This window comes from Neofelis nebulosa, chromosome 7 (genome assembly GCF_028018385.1).
Source record: "Neofelis nebulosa isolate mNeoNeb1 chromosome 7, mNeoNeb1.pri, whole genome shotgun sequence".
NCBI lineage: Eukaryota > Metazoa > Chordata > Mammalia > Carnivora > Felidae > Neofelis > Neofelis nebulosa.
The window spans coordinates 30514979-30539820 of NC_080788.1; the positions used below are offsets into that span (position 1 = coordinate 30514979).

At 51.8% G+C, this 24842-nt stretch overlaps 1 protein-coding gene across 2 annotated transcripts in view; it reads left to right on the plus strand.

Annotated features, from left to right (window-relative positions):
• Positions 1 to 24842, plus strand: part of PSTPIP1 (proline-serine-threonine phosphatase interacting protein 1) — a 45313-nt gene that overhangs the window by 15015 nt on the left and 5456 nt on the right. The window contains exons 2-10 of one of the 2 annotated variants that reach the window (XM_058736959.1): positions 5320 to 5420; positions 5769 to 5843; positions 14593 to 14627; positions 14861 to 14967; positions 17155 to 17217; positions 17847 to 17945; positions 18766 to 18811; positions 23850 to 23929; positions 24526 to 24624. In XM_058736959.1, the coding sequence (XP_058592942.1) occupies positions 5320 to 5420; positions 5769 to 5843; positions 14593 to 14627; positions 14861 to 14967; positions 17155 to 17217; positions 17847 to 17945; positions 18766 to 18811; positions 23850 to 23929; positions 24526 to 24624 (705 nt within the window). The remainder of the gene's footprint in view (positions 1 to 5319; positions 5421 to 5768; positions 5844 to 14592; positions 14628 to 14860; positions 14968 to 17154; positions 17218 to 17846; positions 17946 to 18765; positions 18812 to 23849; positions 23930 to 24525; positions 24625 to 24842) is intronic. The other variant, XM_058736960.1, reaches the window with a different exon arrangement.

Here is a 24842-nt window from a genome sequence, read left to right on the forward strand (position 1 = left end):
TGTTTTTTGAGCCCAGTAAGGTGCAAGCTGGCAACTTAACTTTTCTTTCTTCCACCTTCTAAAGCCACTGTTAGCTTTCCCTTCCCCATGCCTGGGCATGTGTTAGAGCTTTTCTAGTCCTTTTCTAGTCTCAGTATAACTCACTCCAGCTCTATCTCATGTCACAAGTTCACTGTCTTGCTCAGTTGAACACTCCACATTGGGAGCCTACGATGGGGAAGAACGGGGTTCGTTTCTTCATTTGCTGTGTTCTACCCATACCCACTGCTGGCTACTTCTGGTGTCTCCGCAGCTGTGGTGAGGTGTGGGCTCAGTGACTCTAAAGGGGTGAAAGGTGGTAGCTGGCAATGGCCCAGCAGGTGGCAGATTCCCGCAGGCCAGCTCTTGCTCTCCTGGGTACTTTGGCTGGTTCCTCGGTGTCCCCATTCCCCCACCGAGTCTCCCCCTGTTCTGCTGCCTGCACCTGTCCACTTCTGACCCCTCTTAGTTGCACCCAGCAGTCCCCTCCACACAGCCCCTTGCGGTGGCTCCTTCCTCCCTGTCAGCAAGGTCTCATGGGCAGAAAGTCACAAGATGGCTCTTCCCAGCTACCTTCCACAGCCTCCACTTGGTCCCCAGAAAAATATCAGTGCTCATTCCTGGACAGGCCAACCCTCTCACCCTGCTGTCTGTTGGGGGTGGCACCAGGCTGGCAGGCAGGGACAGGGCAGGGCCTGGGGAGCTACAACTTGTGGAGCAGCTGCTGAGCTTGGGGAACTGCAGAGAGGCAAGAGATTGAGAGGGTAAGAGCCAAGATCTTGCCCTGGGAGAGCTGGGTTCAAATCCGGGCTGTGTCCTGCAGGCTCTGGGCAAGTTAGGTGAACTCCCTGGGTTCCATTTTCCTCACCTGTAAAATGTGGGTAATAATCCTTAGCCTCATACCCTACTTAGGGCATGCGCTGATCTCTGTTCACCATTCTCACCTTTGCATATTATTTCATTGGCTTCTCAGATCCACCATAAGTGGTGGGAACTGTTGGGCCCATTTTACTGGACCAGAGGTGTGAACTGACAGCTAGTCTGCTGATGTCTGTACAGTCTCTCAGACCAGGCCCGGGCACCTTCCCTGACTGTGTAGGTCTGCCTGATGGGGCTGTGCCCTAGAGGGGAGGGGTTGGTCTCTTCCCACTTCCTTCATGAGGAAACCAAGTCCCACAAAGGGAAATGGCATGCTCAGGCCCTGGTCTCTGTGGCCTAGCCCCTGCAACCACCAAGAGTGCTATGGGTAGGGGCACCTGGGTGGCTTAATCGGTTAAGCGTCTGACTTAGGCTCATGTCATGATCTCACGGTTCGTGAGTTCGAGCCCCGCATTGGGCTCTCTGCTGACAGTAGAGCCAGCTTCAGATCCTTTGCCCCACCTCTCTCTGCCCCTCACCCACTCTCTTTCTCTCTCTCTCAAAAATAAGTAAAACATTCAAAAAAGAAAAAGGCGATGCGGGTAGGAAAAGGGTGAAGTCATGGTGGGTACAAAGGCTGTTTTTCTATCCACCCAAGTGGGAGCATGGCAGGGCCCAGCCCAGAGCACAGGCCTGGACAATGGCTGTCACCTAGACCCACCTAGAGAAGGAAGCAGATGGGCTGTCCCCAGGTAGAACAGAGCACCCAGGCCTTCCCCACACTGCCTTGAGGCTGAGGCACAGATATGATTCCACTTGCTCAGAGCTTTCCTGAGCATTCCTTTTAGAGCCTTGGGAGACATCTTTCAGCCCTGATCTGGCTCCTCTGTGGGGAAAGGGAGGCCCAGAGTAGCCACACAAGTGTGATGGCAAGTCCCCACATCTGGCTTGTGCAGGCCTCCCAAAGGAGGGGACCCTTCTCACCACCTGGCGTCATACCCCAGAGTGGCTTGCTGTAGGTGCCACTTGGTGGGGATGGGGCATGGCTTCTGGCCGCTTGCTGGTTCTTAGTGTGCACATCTGCAGAGCCTGCGTGGCCCTTCTCCAGGGAAGAGTTTCTCTGACCTAGCCTGGGCACAGACCTGGTCTCTGTGAATCCATGGTAACTGAATGATAGCCCAAAGTACAGCTTTGATTTAAGCTGGAAAGAATTTCAGTAATCATTTTCCAAAGTTATTTTTTAAAACTAGTTTTTGATGTTTCAACATGAAAAACAGTGCTGGACTATCTATTGAATGACTGGTGTAGGTATGTGGGCTTGGGGACAGGCCGACCTAGATTCATATTCCAGATTCTGACCTTTACCATTTGGGTGATCTTGGGTAGTCACCTCCCCCCTTGAGGCATCTTCCTTACCGTCCTAACCACCCTGGGTGTGTGGCGTTTTCAATGAGAAAACCCCTGTGATGTTCACAGTGCACTGTGTGGCCGGTAGACTTCACCACGATCAAGGCCATGGGTGGGTTTCAGGCAACAGAGGCTGTGGGTAGATGGAAGGAGGTGAATGGCCCTGCCTGGTGGCTTCTGCATTGTGGAAATGTCAGCCGGCACAGGAGGGGGGCTGACATGGAGCCCTTGGTACTCACAGGGTGGAACTGGGTGGGTGCTGGGAAGGAAGGCCAGGGTGGGCCCTGGCAGGGGTGACTGTGTGGCTGGGCCCGGGCCTGTGAACTTGCAGAACTGATTGATTATCTAACTGAATGATTGGTTCATTCATTTCCTCAACAGCAGCCTGAGCAGGACTCTGCCCAGCTCTGAATAATGAGTCAGAACCCACTCCCTGGAGGAGGTGGTGGAGTAGGGGCTAAGGAGGAGGATGCAGGCTGGGGGAAGGGGAGCGGTGCTGAGAAGGAGCAGCCCTGGGGGAACCAAGCACTTCCTCGGAACAATCTAGTCACTTGCGACAGTGGCTCACTTGGCCACAGCCACTGCTAGCACCACTGTGGCTCTGAGCAAAGGCTAGACAAGATTCTTGAGCCTACAGCGCTCTGGGGACTTGAGCTCCTGGGGACCCAGCCTGAAGGGCCTTGCTACCTTCTGCATCCTACAGAATGGCCAGTGTAGGTTTGGTTTTGCTTCTTTCCACTCTGGGAGTCTCAGTAAGGACGGAGGGGCTTCCCTGGAGAGTTGGGGTCGGGCGGGGGCCTAGGAGGGAAGAACAGAGCAACCTGCTGTGGTGGGGTGTGGGGCAGGGTACAGAGTCTGCCAGCTCTGCCCTCTCTCCCAGAGGCTTCATGGAGAGTGACAGGGCCCCTGCAAGTCCACATTCTTGTCCTGCCTCTGCCTGTGTTTCCTGAGGTAGGTCCTTCCCTTCTCTGGCCCTCAGTTTCCCTGGGACTGGGGGGCACTGGACAAGATGCTTCCCAGTTTGGTGGTCTGTGGAATTCAGTCCTGAATGGTGGTGTCCAGCTCAGAGTGCCTCCCTCGTGGGGAGAAGGAAGGAGGCTGAGGCTCCAGATTCCTTTTCCTCCCCAGCTGTCATAGCCTTCTGCCAGGGGCGTTTGGAGGGAGAGCAGAGGCTGAGAGGTGGGAAACCGGGGTCTGCTGACCAGTTAGTGGGCAAGTGGCCACTCACAAAAACCACAGAAATGAAAGCCTGGCTCAACCACACCGGCCTGGGGGCTGATGCCTGATCCAGGACAGGCTGGCAGGGGTTAGTTAGGGGGACAACTTCCTTCCCCTGGGGCCCCAAATAGCCAGCCAGAGCCCAGGCACACTGCTTGAGATCCAGTCAGCAGCTGAGTCTGGGCCTCAGGGATTTCTAGGGATGCTTATGGAGGAGGGAATAAGTTTGGGGTCGTAGGTGAGCTATAGGCCTGGAGATTCCACGATTCTGAGTTTGCTGAGGGTGGCTGGGCCTGGCACAGGGCCTGTTGGGACAATTTGTGGAATTTCTGCCCTTTCTACCATGTCTATTCTACTTAGACCTGGAAGAACAGCACCTTCTCTCCCAGAACCTGGCTCAAATGCCTCTTCCTGGGGGAAGCTCTCCTTGATTTAGACTCCTCTCCTGACTTTCTCTACATGCCCATAGACAGCATTTGAGGAAAGACATGGGGCAGGGAAAGGTGCACCATCAGCTCTTGACTCTAAGATGGGCTAGACTTACCTCCCCCAAGGTGTGGCCTTGGGAAAGCCCCACTGATTTGCTGAGGTCTGACATGGGGCTATGATGTGTGCACTCAGGAGAGCAGGGACCCTTTCTCCAGTCTCTGAGGCTTTTGGGGGTCCATGGGGATGGAAAAGAAGACAGACTAGGTGCTGAATCTCAGGGATTGCCTCAATTTACAGTTGCCTGGCCAAGCATCCTGGGGGGTGGTCCTTCCCCAAGACTGGATGTGGGGGCCAGGCTCAGGTAAGAAACACACACAGAGGCCCCTGCTCTCAGCGTAATGTTTCACTACTTTCTCTTAGGATCAATCTCCCTCCTCTGCCAATCAGCCACGTGTGCAGCCTGGCCCCAAGACTCACTCCCTAGACCGACTTTTATAGTTCTTGACTATGAGGACTAAGTCCAGCACCAGCAGCTCAGAATGCATTCCAGGGGTGAGAAAGGAGAATCAGATTGGTCAGGAGCCCTGGGACAGGCTGAGAAAGTGCCAGGCAGCAGAGGGGCAGTCGTATCCAAGAGAACTCTCCCAAATGCCCCTCTCCCCACTGTCCTGTTTCAGGGCTGGCCCTAAGGTGCTAAGCATGTGTCAGGTGTCCTGGGTGTGTTAGGATGTGCCTGCATCCTGATGCAAGTCACTCTCGATGCCCACCTTGCCAGGTGGGTACAAGACGGTTACGGGAGCCCACACAGAGCCTGGCATGGCATCTGGCACACAGTTGTTGATGGAGACATGATTGGTGCAGTTTTTCGCAGAGGCTGTGCGGTGCAGAGGTGGTGAGCATGGACTCCAGCCTGACAGCCTGGGTCCAACGCCAGGCCTACCACTGCCAAGCTGTGTCACTATGGGCACCGTACCCATCCGCACCTCAGTGTTCTCACTCGGACAACCAAGATAATAGGGTTATTGGGAATGTGACGGAAACGAGCCCTGCTGGGCACCCTATGGGGCTGTCATTACCAGGCCTTGGAGCCGGCCCTCCCCGCGGCCATCTTGTGTAAAGCTGATGTGTCCCAGACTGTGAGCGCCATGGTGCGCAGGGCTCACACACCTGGCACCCCCACAGACAGGGGCCCCGTGGTGCGAAACCACATCCTGAAGCCCAAGAGCTCGTCTTTGAATGGGAGAATGGAGGCAGACAGGCAGGGCAGGCCCCAGACGCTGGACACAGACTTTTCCTGGATGTCAGCGGAGTCCTTGCCAGGACCTCGAGCTCAGTGCCCCTCCCAACCCACACAGCGGCACTCACGCGTCCCTCTGTCTCGTGTTCCAGTGCAGGGACTTCACGGCCCACACAGGCTATGAGGTGCTGCTGCAGCGGCTGCTCGACGGCAGGAAGATGTGCAAAGACGTGGAGGAGCTGCTGAGGCAGAGGTGAGCCAGCCACTGGGCGAGGGCCGGCAGGGCGTGGGCTGTCCTCCTGGCTCTGTGGGAACAGACAGCCCGGCCACCCTGCTGTTGGAAGTGTGACTCTCCTGGTTTTCCCAGCCAGGGCCTCCCTTCACAAGCAAATGATCTGGTGTCCCCTCAGATGTGCGGGTATTTGGCCCAACATGTATTTGGAAGGAGGGCTGGGAGCCAAACTTTGTCAAGGAGGGGCCTGCAGGCTCAGCCTGCCCCAAGAGGCTGAGTGAGTGGACCCTCAGCTTCCACCACTTAGATATCTAAGGGAGCCGCAGCCAGCAGAAGTAAAGGGACAGTGACCACACTTTGTTCTTGCAGGGCCCAAGCAGAGGAGAGGTATGGGAAGGAGCTGGTGCAGATCGCCCGGAAGGCAGGCGGCCAGACAGAGATCAAGTAAGAGGCCCTGTGCCCTGGGCTCTCTGCTCCTTGTCCAGGCACTTCTGGGCCCTTGGATGGGGTTTAGGACTTCCTGGCTTGGGGTGGACCTGGGAGGACCTGGAAGGGTCTGGATGGCTCCAAAGCAGAGATGCCTGGAGGACAAGTCTCTTGGCTTACAGGGCATTCTGGGTGAGGTCAGGTTCTGTGTAGGGGAGAACACCCTGCTGTCTCAGTGCCAAGAAGACTCTGGGCAGGGGGCAGAGACTGTCCTCAGGGGTTTGTAGCACAGCCAGCGGCACCTGGACAGCCTCCACCCAAGTCCTGAGAGCCCTGAGGGCCAGGTGATGGGCCCTCCACTGGTTGCTCAAGCCCCACCGTGGCCTTGGCTTAGCCTGGGCTTCAAGGGGACACGTGTGGCCAGAGACAGTGGTGGGAGGGGATACATCTGGGTTCTAGAGGCATCTCATCATCCAACAGCTGTGGGATCTCAGGCTGGCCACTGACACTCTCTGTGCCTCCATTTCCTCAACAGTGAGCAGAATAACAATACAACCTTCATCAAAGGATTAATAGAGTCCAGGGGCTTGGCTCAGGCCCGGCCCAAAGGGGAGACAATAGGAGTAGTTCTGCTGTGAAGCAGGGGTCTTCTCCAGCCCCGAGGCCTGGGTCCCAGTGTGCAGACTGGGGGATAGGGAGGCAGTAGAGAGAGCAGGATGATTTGAGAGCCCCTGAAGGACTTTCTAACAGTAAGTCTTGTGACTGCTTCTAACAGTAAGTCTTGTGGCTGCCTTGTGAAGGTGTGGAGTCTCCCCCTGGGTGAGCACCTCCTACCCAGGAGCCCCACCTATGGGGTCTGCAGCTGCCATAGCAACCCCTTGGAGGTCAAGCCTATGAGTATCTGGCTCTGCACAAGGGGAGTGACCCGAAAGGCTGTCAGCTCCAAAACTTGGAACGAACCCAGGTTCCCTCATTTTGAGCCTTGAGCATACAACACTTTCTGGGTCTTCTAAAGATATGAGGGACCATGGCTGGTTTCTGCTTCCAAACTGGAGCCAGAGAAAACACAGGAAGAGCTGGAGGAAGGTTTAAAAGTGGTGTGAGCCAGGGGAGATTAATCCTCAATGCCCAAAGGTTTGTGCATTGGACCAGAAAGCACGAACACAACCCTAGAAGTAAGAATGCATGAGGTCTAGTCCCCACCTGGCCTTTGTGAGCTATGTGACAGTGGGCAAGTTGAGTTTGGTTCTCATTTGCCCACTCTAGTGGGCTGTTTACCGATAAACAGGGCAGGGCTGGGGTTAGATGCAGGCTGGGTGCAGAGGAGGGCTCAGGGCATGGTAAGGAATGAATGAAAGTCTGATGTAACCCTTCTTTGTCTTCCCTGGGGAAGGGGAGCTGAGGGAGTACGACCCAGGAGGCATCCCTTTCTGCTTCCTGGCCACCCAAGCCAGATGGGAAAGGTCACCTCTTCTGGGGGTTGGATAGAGAGGGTGTTCCGGGCAGCGCCATGACAGGAGACCAGGCTGTAGGGCACACTCATACTCAGAAGCCTGTGAGTCACTGGGGACTTAAACAGAGAAGGAGAAGCCACTGAAAAAGAGAACAAAATGGAAGGGGAGCCAGGTGGACTGCGGGAAATGCAGGAGGTACACAGTATCTTGCTCCATTGTAGGATTAAGAAGTGGCCAGGGTAATGCTCTAGGTGGTCCTGATCCCTTGCATGGCTGTAAGAGGCCAAGTGGGGCTAGGTCTGCCCTGCTCCATATACTGTGTGGCAGTGGGGTGGTCACTACACCTCGCTGACTCCTGGGCTGGGCTGTGAAAGGGGAGTCGCCCCCAGGAGCTGCTCTGGAGTCACGATGTCAAGCAGAAAGTACCAGGCCATGGCAATGCTCAATAAACAGTGGGGTTCTTTATGGTCTTACCGGCCCCTGTGTAGGTCAGATAAGTTGGGCTCATCCTATTTAGTTTAGGGCTGAGAAGCCTGACTTGGTGGTCTAGACCATTTCCTTTGAGGCCCAGCCCCTCCCTGGCCCAGAAAGCTAGAAGTCAGTATCACTGGAGGGTCAGCCTTCATCTAAGGTGGGAGCATCAGTGGTAGAGCCCCAGCCCAGAGCAAGGGGTAGAGTCAAGGTCTGCCTTGCTGCCCACCAAGGAGGAGCTGGAGCCTAGGCCAGAAACACCAGGCTCCATAGGTCACTCTGCCCAGCAGCAGGAAAGGCAGAAATAAAACCCACATCCCTGTGCACATGCTCCCAGAGCAGGCGGGGGTGGCGGGGGAGAGCCAGCAGGGCCCCAAGCTCACCATTAGGCTCGGATGGTCAGAACAGGGTGGACTGGGGAGGGCACCTCCTGGGAGAGACGGAGACAGAGGGGAGATGTCAGAGATCTTGCTGAAGGTGGACAAGGTCAGGACACATTCAGAGCCAGTGAGTGACAGGGCAGGAGCTGAACCCATCTCAGTTCACCTGCTGCCTCCTCAGAGTCATGCCCTATGCAGCTCCCAGCTCAGCTGACTGCACATACTAGGTGCTCAATAAGTGTTGCTATTGAGCCATGTGGCATGTACTAGGATTAGTGAGACTCTTCAGTCATTCCCTTCTTTAACTGGGGGCCAAGCATCCATCATCCATCCATTTATTCAGCAAGCATTTATGGAGCACCTACTATGTGTCATGCCCTATGCTGAGTTAGGAGGATTCAAGAATTTAAAAATAATGTAAAATAAATGGTCCTACCACCCTGAAGCCAGACTCGAACACACTGAGTGAAACCTTCCCAATCCTTTGCATTAGAGCCTCCCTTTAGGGCCTTCTCATGCCCTACCTCCTCTAGGAGGTCCTCCCAGACACTCAGCTTTGTGTGACTGTTAGAGTCTTGGATTAGACCAGGTCATCCTGTCCCCTACCAACCTGGAGGGCTCTTTGTGGGGAGAGTGAAGGGTGGCCATGACAACATGTGTCACCTCCTTGTTTTCATGGAGACTTGTGGGGGCTGTGTTTGAGGTTTGCACCTGGGAATGGCCTGCTATTCAGCATGGGGCTGGCGGCTCATCCTCTAGGGCCCATCCCCTGGTAGGGTGGAGCTCCCAGCCTCCCCACGGCCAACCCCCCCGGGTCCCGTGAGATGCTCATTCTTAGCTCTATGGAGGGCAAGTAGAGGGCTGGGGGGTGCACAGACTGGGCAGGAGCAAGTGGGGAGAACAAAAGCTGGGGGGTTAAGTGACCCCAGAGGAAGCCCAGTGAGAGCAAAGACAGCAGAGTGGGCCAGCCTCCCTGACCTCTGCTGCCAGAAGATGCAGCATTTCTGCATTATCCTCTGACCTCAGCCTGGCCAGAAACCTCTCTCAGGCCTGGAGGCTCAGCCATATACATTAAAGGGAGGTTCCCCCCATCGTTAAATAATTTCTAACATTCACCTCCTTCACACACGGACTCAGCAAACACCTCCTGGGCAGGGGCAATGGAGAACACACATATGAGACCAAGTCCCCAAACTAAGGGATCCCCACAAGCCCTCTCAATGCATTTTAAAGACCTCGTTCAATGAGTGAAGGGCTTATCCATTGATATCCATTATCCAAGCTTATCCAAGCTTAAACTCCATGTCCTTCTCTGCAGAAAGTTCGCTTGGACTCTCCCTTCCAGCCTCCAGGCCTTTGCTCTGCTGGTTGCTATTTCTCCCCTGTCCAGTCCTCATCTTGCCTCGGGTAGGGTGCTGGGGTGCCACGTGCTCCCAGCAGCTGCAGAGGGCAGGCATTCTGGAAATGGAAGGAAATCAAGGCTGAAAGGGCTGCGGCCAACTTCCTGTGAGCCCCTAGGCAGCTACCGCAGGCCAGGATAGCTCCTCAAAGGCCGTGAATTTGAGTCCCCACCTCACTGTTTGGCCACTGCCTAAAATGCTGTGCTTTTCCTGTCAGAAGCGGTTTTGTTTTTTTGTTTTTTTTCATGATCTCTTTTCTGAGCTCAGAAAATGAAGACATGGCTGTTGGTGTTAGAGGGAGAGAGGCAGGCCCTGTTCCCATCGGGGGTCCTCTGACACCAGCTCAGTGAGGCCCAGCCTCCAGCACAGAGGTGAGAAGAGTCTGCTCCTGTAAGCTGGGAGGCAGGAGCCTCCTGGCCAGTAGGTGGACAGGGGTAGACATGTCTAGGCAGGGGCATGAGGTGGTGGGGAGGATATGGAAGGACATGTTTACACTGGCAATTTAGACCGTGTTTGAGCATGGCATTTCAGGCTCTGTGTCCTGACAGCCAAGTCAAAAAAGGACAACGGGATGAGTCACACATGAGGACATTGGTGGCAGATAACACAGGATAGAGGCCTGCATGGGGCCCCGCCCTTACCGTGCGAGAGAGACACAACAGAAGAGAAACTCTAGGAGGTCCTAGTGGCAAGAGGGAGGCAAGCTACAAGACGCCATCTTTTCTGGGTCTCATGGAGCAGAGGAAAACTTCAAATGCTCCCCAAGTCCTTCACAAGATCAGAGATGAAGGCTGTTCTCCAAGGGAGAATTGTGGCTAACCCACAGTGGGCTGCCTCTGGTCCCAAGAACAGTGAAGTATCCCCTCCCCCATGGAACAGAGGCTACCTTCTTGAAAGTCTGGGGCCAAGAAAGAGAGGTGGTGTCCTGGGCCCTGTGTGAGTGGAGCTGTAGTGGCCGGAAGATCCCCAGCACCAGGAATGCGTGGGGCTGGGCAGGAAGGACCACAGCCCAGAGGTGAGCAGGTAGGGAACATGGAGGGCTCATGGCCTGCGACCCTACCCCACTGTCCCAGGTAGAATGAGGGTGGCCTCATCCATGCAGCCCCAAGGGGCAGCAAGCTGACAGACAAACAGGAGCCCAAGACGAGAATGGACTCTGTCACCATCAGGACTGTGCTGGGTGGGAACGGAGAATGTCCACGTGGCAGTGCTATGGACTCAGGGGCTCCCAGAATCCATTCTGGGGGGCAGAGAGGGGTGTAGGGAGAAGGACCAGCTGTCCCAGGAGGTTGTGACTCCTTACCATCATCCCAGGGCCATGGGCCAAGGAGGGTGGGTCAGGGTAGGTTTGGGATTGAGAAAGGACTTGGTATTTATCAAATATTGAATTTGTTGCCCTGGACTACAAGCCTGGGGACAAGGTGGGGAGGAGAACCAGCCCTTGCCCCTGTTTAGTGGGCTCACAGGTCAGTGCAGGGACAGATACTCAATGCATCACCCCAAGGTGACAGCAGGGACAAATGCCCAGAAGAGACAGAAGAAGAAGACCTGCAAAGATGTTGCACATAAGGAATCAGCACGTGCAAATGCCCTGAGGCAAGCATGAACATGGCAAATAGAAGGAGCTGGTGGGTGGCCAGGTGACCAGGTAGCCCAGAAAACAGGCCTAATAGGTGAAACTGGAGGCATGGAGCTGATGAGGCAGGGGCCAGGGTGGTGGCAGTGAGGTGGATGGATAAGAGATTTAGGAGGTGAGAAGGAAGATAGTGCGGGGGGAGGGAGAAGGTAGAGACAAGGATGACTCCTGGTCTCTGGTGTGTACAGCCAGGTAGAGGGCGATGCCTTTGCTGAGAGGGGAACCTTGCTGAGAACAGAGTTTTGTGGGGAGCTGAGTCCAGTTTTGGACACTGCACTTGAGGTGTCTGTGAGCTGTGAGATCTAAAAAGAGGTGAAGACCAGGCTGTGGGTGTTCAGGCCCTGAGTTCTGGCAGGAGATGTGGTCGTGAAGTAGTTGGGGCCTGAAGGTGGTGTGGGTGAGGGCTGGTGGCGGGGGAGGGGCCCCACTGAGTCTGGAGAGGCTCTCACCGTGAATAGAGAGACTGAGGCAGGACATGAGTGTGTGGGTAAGCAGAGGGGTTGGAGGTGTAGTCACCGGCAAGGCATCAATTCAGTCAGAGAAGAGTCCTGACCCTTCATCCCCAGGGCAGGTGGGGTCACCCTGGCAGTCACCCCTCCTTCCTCTGGTGAGAAGCAGAGGGCTGGCCTTGCCATCTTACCTGTTGTGTGGCCGTGGATCACTTTCTTCACCTCGCTGATGCTTGTTTTTCTCACCTGTAAAGTGCGGATAAGGATGAGACCCTCCCTGGCAGGGCTGTGAGGATTAAATAATTTAGGCCAGCCATTCTCACATTTGAATGTATATCATCAGCACCCGGAGGCTTGTGAAAACAGGGTGCTGGGCTCCACCCCGGAGTTTCTGCTTCACGAGGACTAAGGTGGAGCCCAAGAATCCGTATTTCCAACCCGCTTCCAGCTGATGGTCATGTGGCTGGTCTTCAGACCACCCTTTGAGACCCACCTTAGTTTAGGGCAAGGGGCCTGGCATTGACCAGACAGACCCCACACAGTTCTCTTGTAGGCCTGGATCCCCGTGACTTCTACCAGGTTGCTGATCCTCATTGGCCTCAGTTTCCCTAACTGTCCAATGAGAGGAGGGAGCCCCCTGGAAAGCCTGCCTTGCAAGGACTGCGGGACCCTGGCAGTAGGGCCAGAGTCCAGGGCTGTCGCGGGCGGGCGTCATGAGGCCATATGGCCACCAGGGGGCGTGCGTGCCACTTGGCAGAGAGGCAGGGAGGGGAGCACAGGGCTGGCTGGGTAGAGAGCGGCAGAGGATGTGGCCAGAGCCTGGGTGACTCGCTGCTGCCTCTGTGTGACCACAGCAAGCCTGGCCACACTCTGGCCCCAGTTTCTCGTTCTGTCTCGACTGACTGAGCCTCCAGGTGCAGAAGGAGCTACAGCTTACTTTGCATCCTTGGTTAAGGGACAGAGTTAACTCAGGCCGAGATATTTACCCCTGAGAGAGCAGACAAGTACCGCCTTAGGTCCAGTCTGCAATGCCTGCATACCGTCTCTCTGCGCACTTGGAGACTTGGCACCCATGGGCCCATGCCCACACACCTGCTGGTGAACACAGGCTGCCCCTCCTGCCTTGGGATTTGGGGAGGTGAGAAGGGAGCCCAGCCTATGGCGCTACCTCAAGAGAACCCCTACCTGAAAGCAAAACTGGGGAGGTTCCTGATAAGTGGGGAAACTGGTAAGCTCTTATGTGGGGTGGTTTAGAGGCCAGCTCAGGTCAAGTTCAGGACAGGGGTGTGCAAATGTGGGCTCAGGGGAGGGTTGCACAACAGCAACTGGGTCCCGACAAGGTACTTTATACATATTAATTCATTTATTCCTCACAAACATCGTGTTTGTGCTATTATCCTCATTTTACAAAAGGGGAAACTGAGACACAGAGAGAGTAAGTAACTTGCCCGAGGTCCCACAGAGTGAGTAGCCTGGACTGAACCGAGGCTGTCTGGCTCCAGGGTCTGCTTCTAATGCATGTGGGAGCACAGAGCAGGGAGCCCCTGCCGAGGCCCTGCTGCTTTCTGAGGCTGGGATTTCGAGTCTCCTTCTTTCTCTACCAGGATGGGAACTCACCCCACTGAGAGGCCCTTATCCCTGAGATCCAATGGCCTGCAGAGAGGCATTCTCCCCTGCCAGTCCTGTTTCTGACCCAAGGAAAGGTTTGCCTCATGGTGCCCCATTACCTACCGGCAGACGGGACTGTGTCCTGGGTGGGCTCCGACACCTTTGCTCAGGCACCAGCTCCATTTGTGGCCCTGGCAGGGCTGCTGGATAAAATACAGGACGCCCAGTTAAATTCAAATTTCAGATAAACAATAAATACTTTTTAAATGTAAGTATCCTCCAAGTATTACATGGGGATACTTCTACTCAAGAAGTATTTGCTGTTTATCTGAAATTCAAATTTAACTGGACATCCTGTATTTTCATTTGGTTTTCTTAACATTTATTTATTTTTGATAGAGACAGAGCATAAGTGGGGAAGGGGCAGAGAGAGAAGGAGACACAGAATCCCAAGCAGGCTCCAGGCTCCAGGCTCCAAGCTGTCAGCACAGAGCCCGACACAGGCTCAAACTCACAAACCACGAGATCATGACCTGAGCCGAAGTCGGACGTTTAACCGGCTGAGATACCCAGGCGCCCCTATTTTCATTTGTTCTGTCTGGCAGCCCTACCCTTGGATGTTCCCCACCGCCCCCCATGCCCGGGCTAGCCTCTCCCCTTCCTGCCCCCCCTGGCATCCCCCCTGCAGTGGACAATGCCATGTCTCTACTCTAGAACGGCCACCTTGCTGCCTCCTGACTCCTCCTGAGAGGTTCTCTCAGGAGCTCCAAGCTTAATGCACCCTATTGTACACTGCTCATGGGTCATGTACTCGCTCCTGGGTCCCCCTCTCAGAAATGTCACCACTGTCTGCTCAGCCACCCCAGCCAGGGACAGGGACAGCCTCTCTCTGTCCTCACCTGTATGTTCTGCTCATACTGCCCTAAGACCCCACATTTCTCTCCTCTGGTATCCCTGTCCTGCTTGCCTTCCCCATCCAGCTTCTTCCAAAACATCCTCCAGGCCACTTGCCTAAAGCCAGGTCTGAATGCTGCTCTTTCCTACTTCAGCTCATCCTGAAGGCAGGTGAGGACCTCGTGGGGGAGGGGCCCCACTGAGGGAGGGAGGGCCTTGAAAACATGCAGAAGCCAGGAACATTCTGGCACAGTGGAAAGGTTTGAAGGCTTTATCATTTCCAAAGAGAAGCTCCATCTTCCAGAAGGGGCTGAGTGGATGGTCACTGGGTCTGACCAGAGGGTCCCTTGCGCCTAGGTCAGTGTGTGTGAGCAATCTAGGGCCATCCTGCCAAACATAACGTCCCTGGGGCTAGTGGGGGCTTTAGGATCTGTTGTGCCCTCCTTCTTCTGATCCTGGCCTTTCTGTCTTACAGCTCCCTGAGGGCCTCCTTTGACTCCCTAAAGCAGCGTAAGTCCCGACTGTCCTCAACCCCAGGCTGCAGGGTGACAGGACCTTCTGGGAACACCCCTGTCCCCATAGAGGGAGGTAGTTAGATCCTGGTGGGGGTGGGGTGCTCAGGCTGCACACAGCACTCTGAGGCTGGCAGAGGATTTGGGGGTATGGGGCTGAGGCTGGGCTAGTCCAGGCAGGAGTGAGTATGTGGGAGGCCGGGGCTCCACGCCTCCATGCTCTGCCCCCAGAAATGGAGAATGTGGGCAGCTCCCACATCCAGCTGGCCCTGGCCCTGCGTGAGGAGCTGAGAAGCCTCGAGGAGTTCCGTGAGAGGCAGAAGGAGCAGAGGAAGAAGGTGAGGCGGGTGTTGGGGGTGGGCCCCGAGTGGGAGGTGGTCATCATCTCTGTGAAGTTGGGTGATGGACCTTGGAGATGAAGCCAATGAACGGTGGAGGACAGCACTCCAGGCTTGGGGATGAGGGTGACTTGAAGGCAGAGGGGATGCATGTGGGCAGAGACGGGCCACTGGAATGAGGGCCCAGCATGCAGGCCTGAGAGCCCCACTGGAGGTCTTCTCCTGAGCTTCTCATGCCAGGAAGAGGGAAAGGCATTGGTCTTTTTGATTAGCTCCGTGAGAGTTTGGGGGTATCTAAAGGAGGCAGCCTGAGTCACCAGAAACTGGTCCTGAGCTGAAGGGTCAAGGCTGTTTGTCTAGGACAAAGGCAGACTTGGTGGTTAGTCACTGTAGCCACTCTGTAGGGCTGCCCGGCTGAGAGGGGCCACAGATCCTGCATGGAGATGGGGGGTGGGGGGTGTCACGCTGACCTCGGCATCCAAAGGTACTTCTCCTCCATGGGTAGAGCATAGCTGCCCCCAGATGGAGGGACTACATGGAAAGGAAGTAAGGTCCCCATCAAGGGAGATATGTAAACAGAGTCTGGAGGCTATTTGTCAGGGAAGCTGCAGAGGTGGGGTGGAGAGTAGGCTCGGTGACCTCTCTGTCCCAGGGTCTCCTCCCAGGCTGGAGACTCTCTGACTGGCTGAGCCCATGGCTGCTGGGAAGGCAGTTGGGGACATGTGCTCAGCCTCACAAGGCCTTAGTGATGAGGGTGGCACCTAGACAGGATGGGACAGGCCAGCAGCACACAGAAACACTTCTTTCTTGGAGATGAAGGATCTTTGCAAACTCTCCAAAGAATTGAAAAATGCAAAGGCCCACAAAATGGAGCTGTGAAGGGGAGGGCTTGCCAGCTCGTAGCTAAGGCCAGGCTGGGCCTGGGAGTCCTAGGCAAGCTCTTCTCCTCATTGTGCCTCAGTTTCCCTCTCACAGGTTGGGACACGTATGTGCATCTCCCAAGTTTTGGGGACCCAGCCCACAAGCAGGGCTCCTTCAGTCTTCTTCGACAGGCTCTGAGAAGTGGCTCTGGCCACAGAAATAGAGCATGACTGTACTCTCTGCCCAGCCAGCCACCCAGGGTCTCAGGCTTTTAGGATTCTAAACTTGGGGCCCTGAGTGGACAGTTGGTCTCCCAAGCCAGCCCCAAAAGCTAGCTCTGCATCAAGAGGCTGAAGCAGGTGAACACTCTGAGCTGGGACTTGCCTCATGTGTGCAGGGCACCTGCTGAGACTGGCCCCAGGCTGGCTATTTTTAGTTTTTCTGTGGCCAGAGGGGATGTAATGTCTGCAAAAGCTGTTCCAGACAGAGAGACACCTTCCCCAGGGTGGCCAGAGCCCCCACAAGTGGAGAACTGGGATGTAGTATGTAGGGGAGATAGCCTGGACTTGTGTGCATATGTACATGCGTGTGTGAGAGGGAGCAGGGGGGAGCCTGCATGCGTGTGTCCTCACTTGTGAGCATGTACACGTGTGTCAGTGTCTATGTGTGCCCTCACCTTGGTGACTGGGCAGCAGGCCTGAGGCTCCCTGCTGAGGCTGCCCATGCTGAGTTCTATTCTCTCTACCATAACGAGGAACCTGGGAGGTGAGGTAGGGGTGCAGTGGCCTTGTGTGCCCACAAGTGGCAAAAGTTTGGCGTGTGTATGTTCACCTGTGTGAACAGGCCTATGGCTGTGCACAGGGACATGGAGAGTGGCTTGTGTGTGCTTTTGGATGGTGTCTGTGGGTGCTCTGTGAGTGTGCACATGAAGGCCTGTGTGTGTGAGCGTGAGTGGTGGGAGCAATGGGAGCCTGTGAGTGTGTACTTCTGTGTGTCACGTGGAACTTTGTGCGCCTATGTGTGCTGGTGTGTACACAGTGTATGACCAGCGTGAGGAGGTACAGAGACTGTGAGTGAAGGACTGTGTGTGTGTGCGCAGGGCGAGTATTCCCGGGACAGAGACCAAGTCCTGGTTGGAGTCTGCAGCAAAGAGACACAATGGGCACAACCTGCCCCGGGCTCTAGTTTTCTGTGGCATCTTGTCACTGCTCCCTTCAGAGCCAGGAGGGGATGCTGTGTCTCATCTCAGGGACACCCCGTCCTCTTGGCCTAGGGGAGCATCCTGAGGCCACAGCCCCCCTGCTCAGAGCCTTGTGTCCCCTGCAGTATGAGGCCGTCATGGACCGTGTCCAGAAGAGCAAGCTGTCTCTCTACAAGAAGGCTATGGATGTGAGTGTGAGGGTCTTTGGCCTGGAGGGGTGGAGGACTCACAATGTGGACCTCAGGAGCTCTGGGCTGGGCCCCTGGGACAGGGCTTGCCTCAACCCCTGCCCAACAACACACACCATCGCCTGTTGGGTGTTTGGGGCTGAGCTGGGAGCCAAGGACTCATGTGGATGGACCCAGGCCCTGCCCTTGGGGGGCTCCTGACTGATGGGCTGGTGGTCAGTCCCAGAAGTGGCCCACGGGATGACCCATACTGTTAGCTAGGGACTTTGGGAGTGGAGGGAGAAAGGACCCCTGAGCTGTGTCCCCTAGGACACTGAGTGAAAAGGAGAAAAAAGGTTCGGCAAGAGGGGACAGCATATGCAGAGGCCAGCATCGTGCAGATGCATGGTATTTTCAGGGACCTGCTAGTGGTTTGATGTGACCATGTCTCTAAAGAGACTGGACAGGGCCCGGAAATAAAACTCCTTTCTCCATCTCTATTCTGGCCCCCCAGATCCCTGTCCCTGGTTAGGAGGCCCCCACTCCACACACAGTCCCCGACAGGGAGAAGGGAGGCTGGGTTCAGGGAGCCTCACTCTGGGTGCCCCCCGCACCCCCCCCCCCCCAGTCATGCTTCTCCACACCCGCAGTCCAAGAAGACATATGAGCAGAAGTGCCGGGACGCCGATGACGCCGAGCAGGCCTTTGAGCGCATTAGCACCAATGGCCACCAGAAGCAAGTGGAGAAGGTGCGTGGGGCCACTGAGGCCATGTGGTGTCACCCAGGGCTGGAGCAGGGCAGGGAGGGAAAGAGGGCATGCCACAGACACCCCAAGAAAGGTCCACATCTGGAACATCTGTTTACTCCTCTCTGAACTACCATCTTCCCATCTGTGGAATGGGATTCCTGGAATCTCAGGACATAGACAGGGCCAGTTAACTCTCACATAACCCTTGGAGACAGGCTCAGGAGACCCATGCCACAGAGAGGAAACCGAGGCCCAGAGACAGTGGGTGGCTTGTCCAAGGTCTCAGATCCAAGAAGGAATAAAGAAAGGATACACACCCAGGTCATCCAGAGCCCAAGATCTTGACCGTTTTGGCCCCTGGGCCAGGGTGAGGCATCAGAGGCACCAGGGCCCAAGAACATATTTCGCCCATTGCACAGACAGGAAAGCTGAGGCCCACAAAGGGCAGAGAACTGTGGGTGAATTAGGGGCAACAAGGTAAGGGCAGGGCCTACGTCCCAACTGGTGGGTTCAGAGGTGGCCAGGGCCGTGGGACCTGGCCCCAGTCCATATTTCTCCCTCTGATCTTCATATCCAGTTTTCACATGTATCTGCACGGGTTATGCATTTATTTTTATTTTTTTTAATTGGACGCTTTTTGATTGTGGTCCTTTGTGGGGTGAGGCTGGAGTAAATGGTAGAACTTGCCCACAGTTGGCTCCTAAGTGTCCCCCTGGGTGGCTCAGGAAGGGTGGGAAAGAAGCACCTCAGAGCCCCCCAGGAAGGCTGGGAGCCCGAGCGCTGGGGCCAGCTCAGCACTGCTTTTCCTCTGTCTCCTCAGAGCCAGAACAAGGCCAAGCAGTGCAAGGACTCAGCCACGGAGGCAGGTACGCGGCCTGGCCCATTTCCTCTGCCCTGGGATGGCAGCCCAGATAGGCCTGTCCCTTGCCCCACCCCACACTTTCCTTACCCCGGGGACACACACTCATGCAGGACTGTACAGAGTCATATGCTTACCAGTCTCACACGATCATGCAAGTAAAATAAAAACATTGGTGTTCTCCCGTTTGCCAAGACTGTTCTTGGTACTTTGCATGTTTCAACCAGTCTGCACAACACAGCAGTCCTATGAGATGGCTGCTATAATCGTCCCCCATTTATTTATTTATTTATTTATTTATTTATGTTATTTTTGACAGAGAGAGACAGAGTGTGACCAGGGGAGGGGCAGAGAGAGAGGGAGACACAGAATCTGAAGCAGGCTCTAGGCTCTGAGCTGTCAGCGCAGAGCCCAACATGGGTCTCGAACTCACAAACCATGAGATCATTACCTGAGCCGAAGTCAGACACTTAGCTGACTGAGCCACCCAGGCACCTCTAATTATATCTCTTTTAAATTTTTAGATTTTCAATTGAAGTATAGTGGACCTACAATATCATATCAATTTCAGGTGTACAGCATAGAATCAACAATTATAAACATTGTGCAGTGCTCACCATGATAAGTGTTACTGTCTGTCACCAGTGTCATTACACTATTGACTCTCTTCCCTCTGCTGTACTTTTCATCCCTATGACTTATTTCTTTTATGAATGGAAGTTTACACCTCTTAATCCCCTTCGCCTATTTTGCATCCCCCAACCCCCTGCCCTCTGGCAACCACCAGTTCTTTATTTTTATGACTCTATATCTGTTTTTTGTTGTTGCTGTTTGTTTTTTTAAGTTCCACACATAAAGTGAAATCATATGGCATCTGTTTTTCTCCGTCTGACTTACTTCACTTGGCATCATAACCCTCTAAGTTCATCCGTGTTGTCATGAGTGGCAAGATTTCATTCCTTTTTATGGCTGAGTAATATTCCATTGTACATCTTTATCCATTCATCTATCAATGGACACTTGGGTTGCTTCCACATCTTGACTCTTGTAAATAATGTTGCAGTAAACACAGGGATGCATATATCTTTTTAAATTCATGTTTTCAGTTTCTTCAGGTAAATACCCAGAGGTAGAATTACTGAATTGGTATTTCCATTTTTAATTTTTGAGGCAGCTCCATACTATTTTCCAGAGTGGCTGCACCAGTTTGCCTTCCCACCAACAGTGCAAGTAGGTTCCCTTTATCCACATCCTTGCCAACACTTGTTATTTCTTGTTTTTGTTTTTTTGTTTTTTTGTTTTTGTTTTTTTGTTTTTTTTGCTACTAGCCATTCTGAGTGGTATGGGATGATATATCATTGTGGTTTTGATTTGCATTTCCCTGATGATTAATGATTTGTGCATCTTTTCAAGTGTCTTTTGGTCATCTGTATGTCATTTTTGGAAAAATGTCTATTCAGACCTCTGCCTATTTTTAAATCAGATTTTTTTTTTTATGTTGAGTTGTATGAGTCCTTTATGTATTTTGGGTATTACCCCCTTATCTTCTCCCATTCATTTGTTTGTCTTTTCATTCTGTTGATCGTTTCCTTTAGCTGTGCAAAAGCTTTTAGTTTGATGTAGTTCCAATTGTTTATTTTCGCTTTTGTTTCCCTTGCCTGAAGAAGCAGATCCAGAAAAGTACTCTTAAGGCTAACATCCAAGAGTTTATTGCCTATGTTTTCTTTCAGGACTTTTATAGTTTCAGGTCTTACATTTAGGCTTTTAACCCATTTTGAGTTTATTTTTTTGTATGGTATAAGGAAGTAGTCCAGTTTCATTCTTTTGCATGTAGCTGTCTAGTTTTCCCAATGCCATTTATTGAAGAGACTGTTTTTTCCCCATTGTATATTCTTACCTCCTTTGTCATAGATTAATTGACCATATACACATGAGTTAATTTCTGGGCTCTCTATTCTGTTCCATTGACCTATGGATCTGTTTATGTGCCAGTCCCATACTGTTTTGATTACTATAGCTTTGTGGTATAGTTTGAAGTCTGGGATTGTGATACCTCCAGCTTTGTTCTTTTTTCTCAAGATTGCTTTGACTGTTTGGGGTCTTTTGTGGTTCCATACAAATTTTAGGATTTGTTCTGGTTCTGTGAAAAATGTTGGTGTTTTGATAGGATTTGTATTGAATCTGTAGATTTCTTTGGGTAGTGTGACATTTTAATAATATTAATTCTTATAATCCGTGAACATGGAATATCTTTCCATTTATTTATTTGTGTTGTCTTTAATTTCTTTCATTAATGCCTTAGTTTTCAGAGTACAGGTCTCTCATTTCCTTGATTAAATTTATTTTTAGGTACTTTATTCTTTTTGGTGCAATTATAAATGGGATTATTTTCTTAATTTCTCTTTCCACTACTTCATTATTGGTATATGGAGGCACAACAGATTTCTGTGTATTAATTTTGTATTCTGCAACTTTACTATGTTCATTTACTAGTTCTAATAGTTTTTGGTGAAAGCTTTAGGGTTTTCTATGTATAGTATCATGTCATCTGCAAACAGTGACAGTTTTACTGCTTCCATATCATTTTGGGTATTTCTTTTTCCTTTCTCATTGCTGTGGCTAGGACTTCCAATATTATGCTGAATAAAAATGGGCATCCTTGTTGTGTTCCTGATCTTAGAGGAAAAGCTTTCAACTTTTTACCATTGACTGTGGTGTTAGCTGTGGGTTATTATGGTGAAGTATGTTCCCTCTAAACCCACTTGTTGAGAGTTTTTATCATGACTGGATGTTGAGTTTTTTCAGATGGCTTTTCTGCATCTGTTTTTTTCTAGTAGTCTCTTACAATCCTTTGTATTTCTCTGGTGTCGGTTGTAACTTCTCATTCATTTCCGATTTTATTTTTTGAGTTCTCTTTCTTTTTTTGTTGATGAGTCTGGATAAAGGTTTATGAATTTTGTTTATCTTTTCAAAGTAACAGCTCTTAGTTTTATTGAATTTTCTGATTTTTTTAAGTCTCTATTTCATTTATTTTCACTCTCATCTTTATTATTTCCTTCCTTCAACTAACTTTTGGCTTTGTTTGTTCTTTTTCTAGTTCCTTTAGATGTAAGATTAAATTGTTTATTAGAGGTTTTTCTTATTTCTTGAGGTAGGCCTGTATTGGTATAAATTGCCCTCTTAGAATTGCTTCTGCCATCCCTCAAAGATTCTGAAATGTTGTTTCCATTTTTATTCATCTCCAGGTATTTTTTTAATTTCCTTTTTGAATTCTTCATTGACCCATTGGTTGTTTAGCCTCTATGTGTTTGTATTTTTTCCTTGTAATTGGTTTCAAGTTTCATACTGTTGCGATCAGAAAAGATGCTTGATAGTATTTCAATATTCTTAAATTTACTAAGACTTGTTTTGTGGCCTAACATGTGATCTGTCTATCCTGGAGAATGTTCCATGTGCACTTGAAAAGAATGTGTATTCTGCTGGTTTGGGATGGAATCTTCTGCACATATCTAAGTTCATCTGGCCTAAAGTATCATTCAAAGCCATCATTTCCTTATTGATTTTCTGTCTGGATGATTTACCCATGATGTAAGTGGAGTGTTAGTGTCCTAATATTATTGTACTTCTCCCTTTGTGTTTGTTATTATTTGCTTTTTATATTTAGGTGTCTCTGTATTGGGTGTGTGGCTATTTACAATTGTTACATCCTCTTGTTGGATTGATCCCTTTATCATTGTATAATGCCCTTCTTTGTCTCTTGTTACCATCTTTTTTAAAAGTCTATTTTGCTTCATAGGAGTATTTCTACCCCAGCTGTGTTTTGTTTATTTTGTTTTTGCTTCCATTTGCATGGAATCTTTTTCTATCCTTTCACTTTCAACCTGTGTGTGTCTTTAAGTCTGAAATGAATCTCTTCTAGGCAGCATATAGCTGGGTCTTGTTTTTTTATCCATTCAGTCACCCTATGTCTTTTGACTGGAGCATTTAGTCCATTTATATTTAAAGTAATTATTGACAGGCATGCATTTATTGGCATTTTGTTAACTGTTTCCTGTTTGTAGTTTTGCTGTCTTCCCTTGTGGTTTGATGACTGGGTTCTTTTCTCTTTTTGTTTATATTATAGGTTTGGGTTTATGATTATTATGAGGTTCATGTATAACATTCTATGAATAGAATAATTTATTTTACATTGATGGTCACTTAAGTTCCAACACGTTCTAAAAGCACTACATTTTTACTCCCTCCTCTACGTTTCAAATGTATGATGTCATATTTTACATCTTTTTTATTTTGTATATTTCTTGACCAATTTTTGTAGATATAATTGATTATACTGCTTGTCAGGTAGAGTATTCTTGGTTTTAGGGTTTTTTTTTGTTTTTGTTTTTCTGTCAGCATTTTATCACTTCCTTCTAGCCTGCAAAATTTCTGCTAAAAAGTCAGCTGATAACTTTGTGGTTTTTCGTGTATATATAACTACACGTTATATATACGTTATATATACGTTGTGTTGTTTTTCTCCTGCTGCTTTTAAGATTCTCTAGCTTTAATTTTTGACATCGTAATGATTATGTGTTTTGGTGTGGGCCTCCTTGGGTTTGTCTTGTTTGAGGCTCTCTGTGCTTCCTGGACCTGGATGTCTGTTTCCTTCCCCATGGTAGGGTTGTTTTCAGCTATTATTTCTTCAAATAAGTTTTCTGCTTCCTTCTCTCTTTTCCTTCTGGGACCCCTAAAATGCAAATTTAGGACACCTGATGTTCCAGATGTCCCCTAACCTATCCTCATTTAAACATTTTTTTGCTCATGGGTATTTATTTATTTTGAGAGAGTCACCTCCAAAAAGAGCAGTACCAGAGTAAGTGGTCCTGACAGGCTTTTGGATGAGGCACCAGAAGCCAGGGCAGGTCTCTCTGAGGCAGGAGGAGGGACTCCGAGGACTTGGGGCAGGAGGGCACTTTGTGCAGGGGCACTGCGGGAGCAAAGGGGTGGAGGTTGGGGGTGGGTGTCTAGGCCTTGACCTCCCTGAGGACCACCTGTGCTTCCAGAGCGAGTGTACAGGCAGAACATCGAGCAGTTGGAGAAGGTGCGGGGTGAGTGGGAGCAGGAGCACCGGACCACTTGTGAGGTGAGTGACTGTGGGCATGAGGCCTGCTTCTCCTGCTGCAAAATGAGAAGGCTGTCCATCCCTCCAGCTGCTTCATGGGGGAAAGTGAGGCAGTAGTGGGAGGAAGACCTCATTCTTTTATTCATTCACCCATCTGCTCTCTCCCCAGGCCCTGTGCTGGGCCCCTGTCCCAGGGAGCTCCCCATCTGGCTTTATGCCCTGATGGGGAGGCAGGCATCCTTCACCCCTTTTTGCTGAAGCTGGCCCTCAGGCTCAGAAAAAGCCCATAGCTTCCCTGGGTCCTGCTGGTGGACAAGACCTGGGAGATAGGCCTTAGGACTCCGGGTCCAGTGCTCCTCTCACAACAATGCCCAAGGGCTTTTTTTCTAGCATGTGATGGAGACTGGAGGAAGGGTGAGGGCAGGATCCAGAAGCCTCAGGGGCTGGCACAAAGGTGGGGGTGGGGATCCTCCAAGAAGGGCATTTCCTTTGGACTTGGCTTTCAGCAGGGGGGGCGTGTGGCTACTCAGTGCCATGGTAGCTGAGTGGGGCCCAGTCTGGCCTGACCCTGCGAGCCCCTCCTCACTTCTCACCTCCATCCCATCTCCACCTCGCAGGCTTTCCAGCTGCAAGAGTTTGATCGATTGACCATCCTTCGCAATGCCCTGTGGGTGCACTGTAACCAGCTCTCCTTGCAGTGTGTCAAGGACGATGAGGTGGGGGACTAAGGACAGGGCGGGGCAGAGAGTGAGCTGGGGGTGGAGGTGTGCAGATAGGGCAGACTCCAGGCAACAGCATGCCCAGGTCCGAGTCCATCAACAAACAGCTCAGGGCTTAGCCTCTGCCCCTGGGGCCCCAAAGGACAGGGGACTCAGTACAAGGCCCTGGTCTCCTTGCCTGGAAGACTGTTGTGGTTACCCTGGCATCTGCCTCT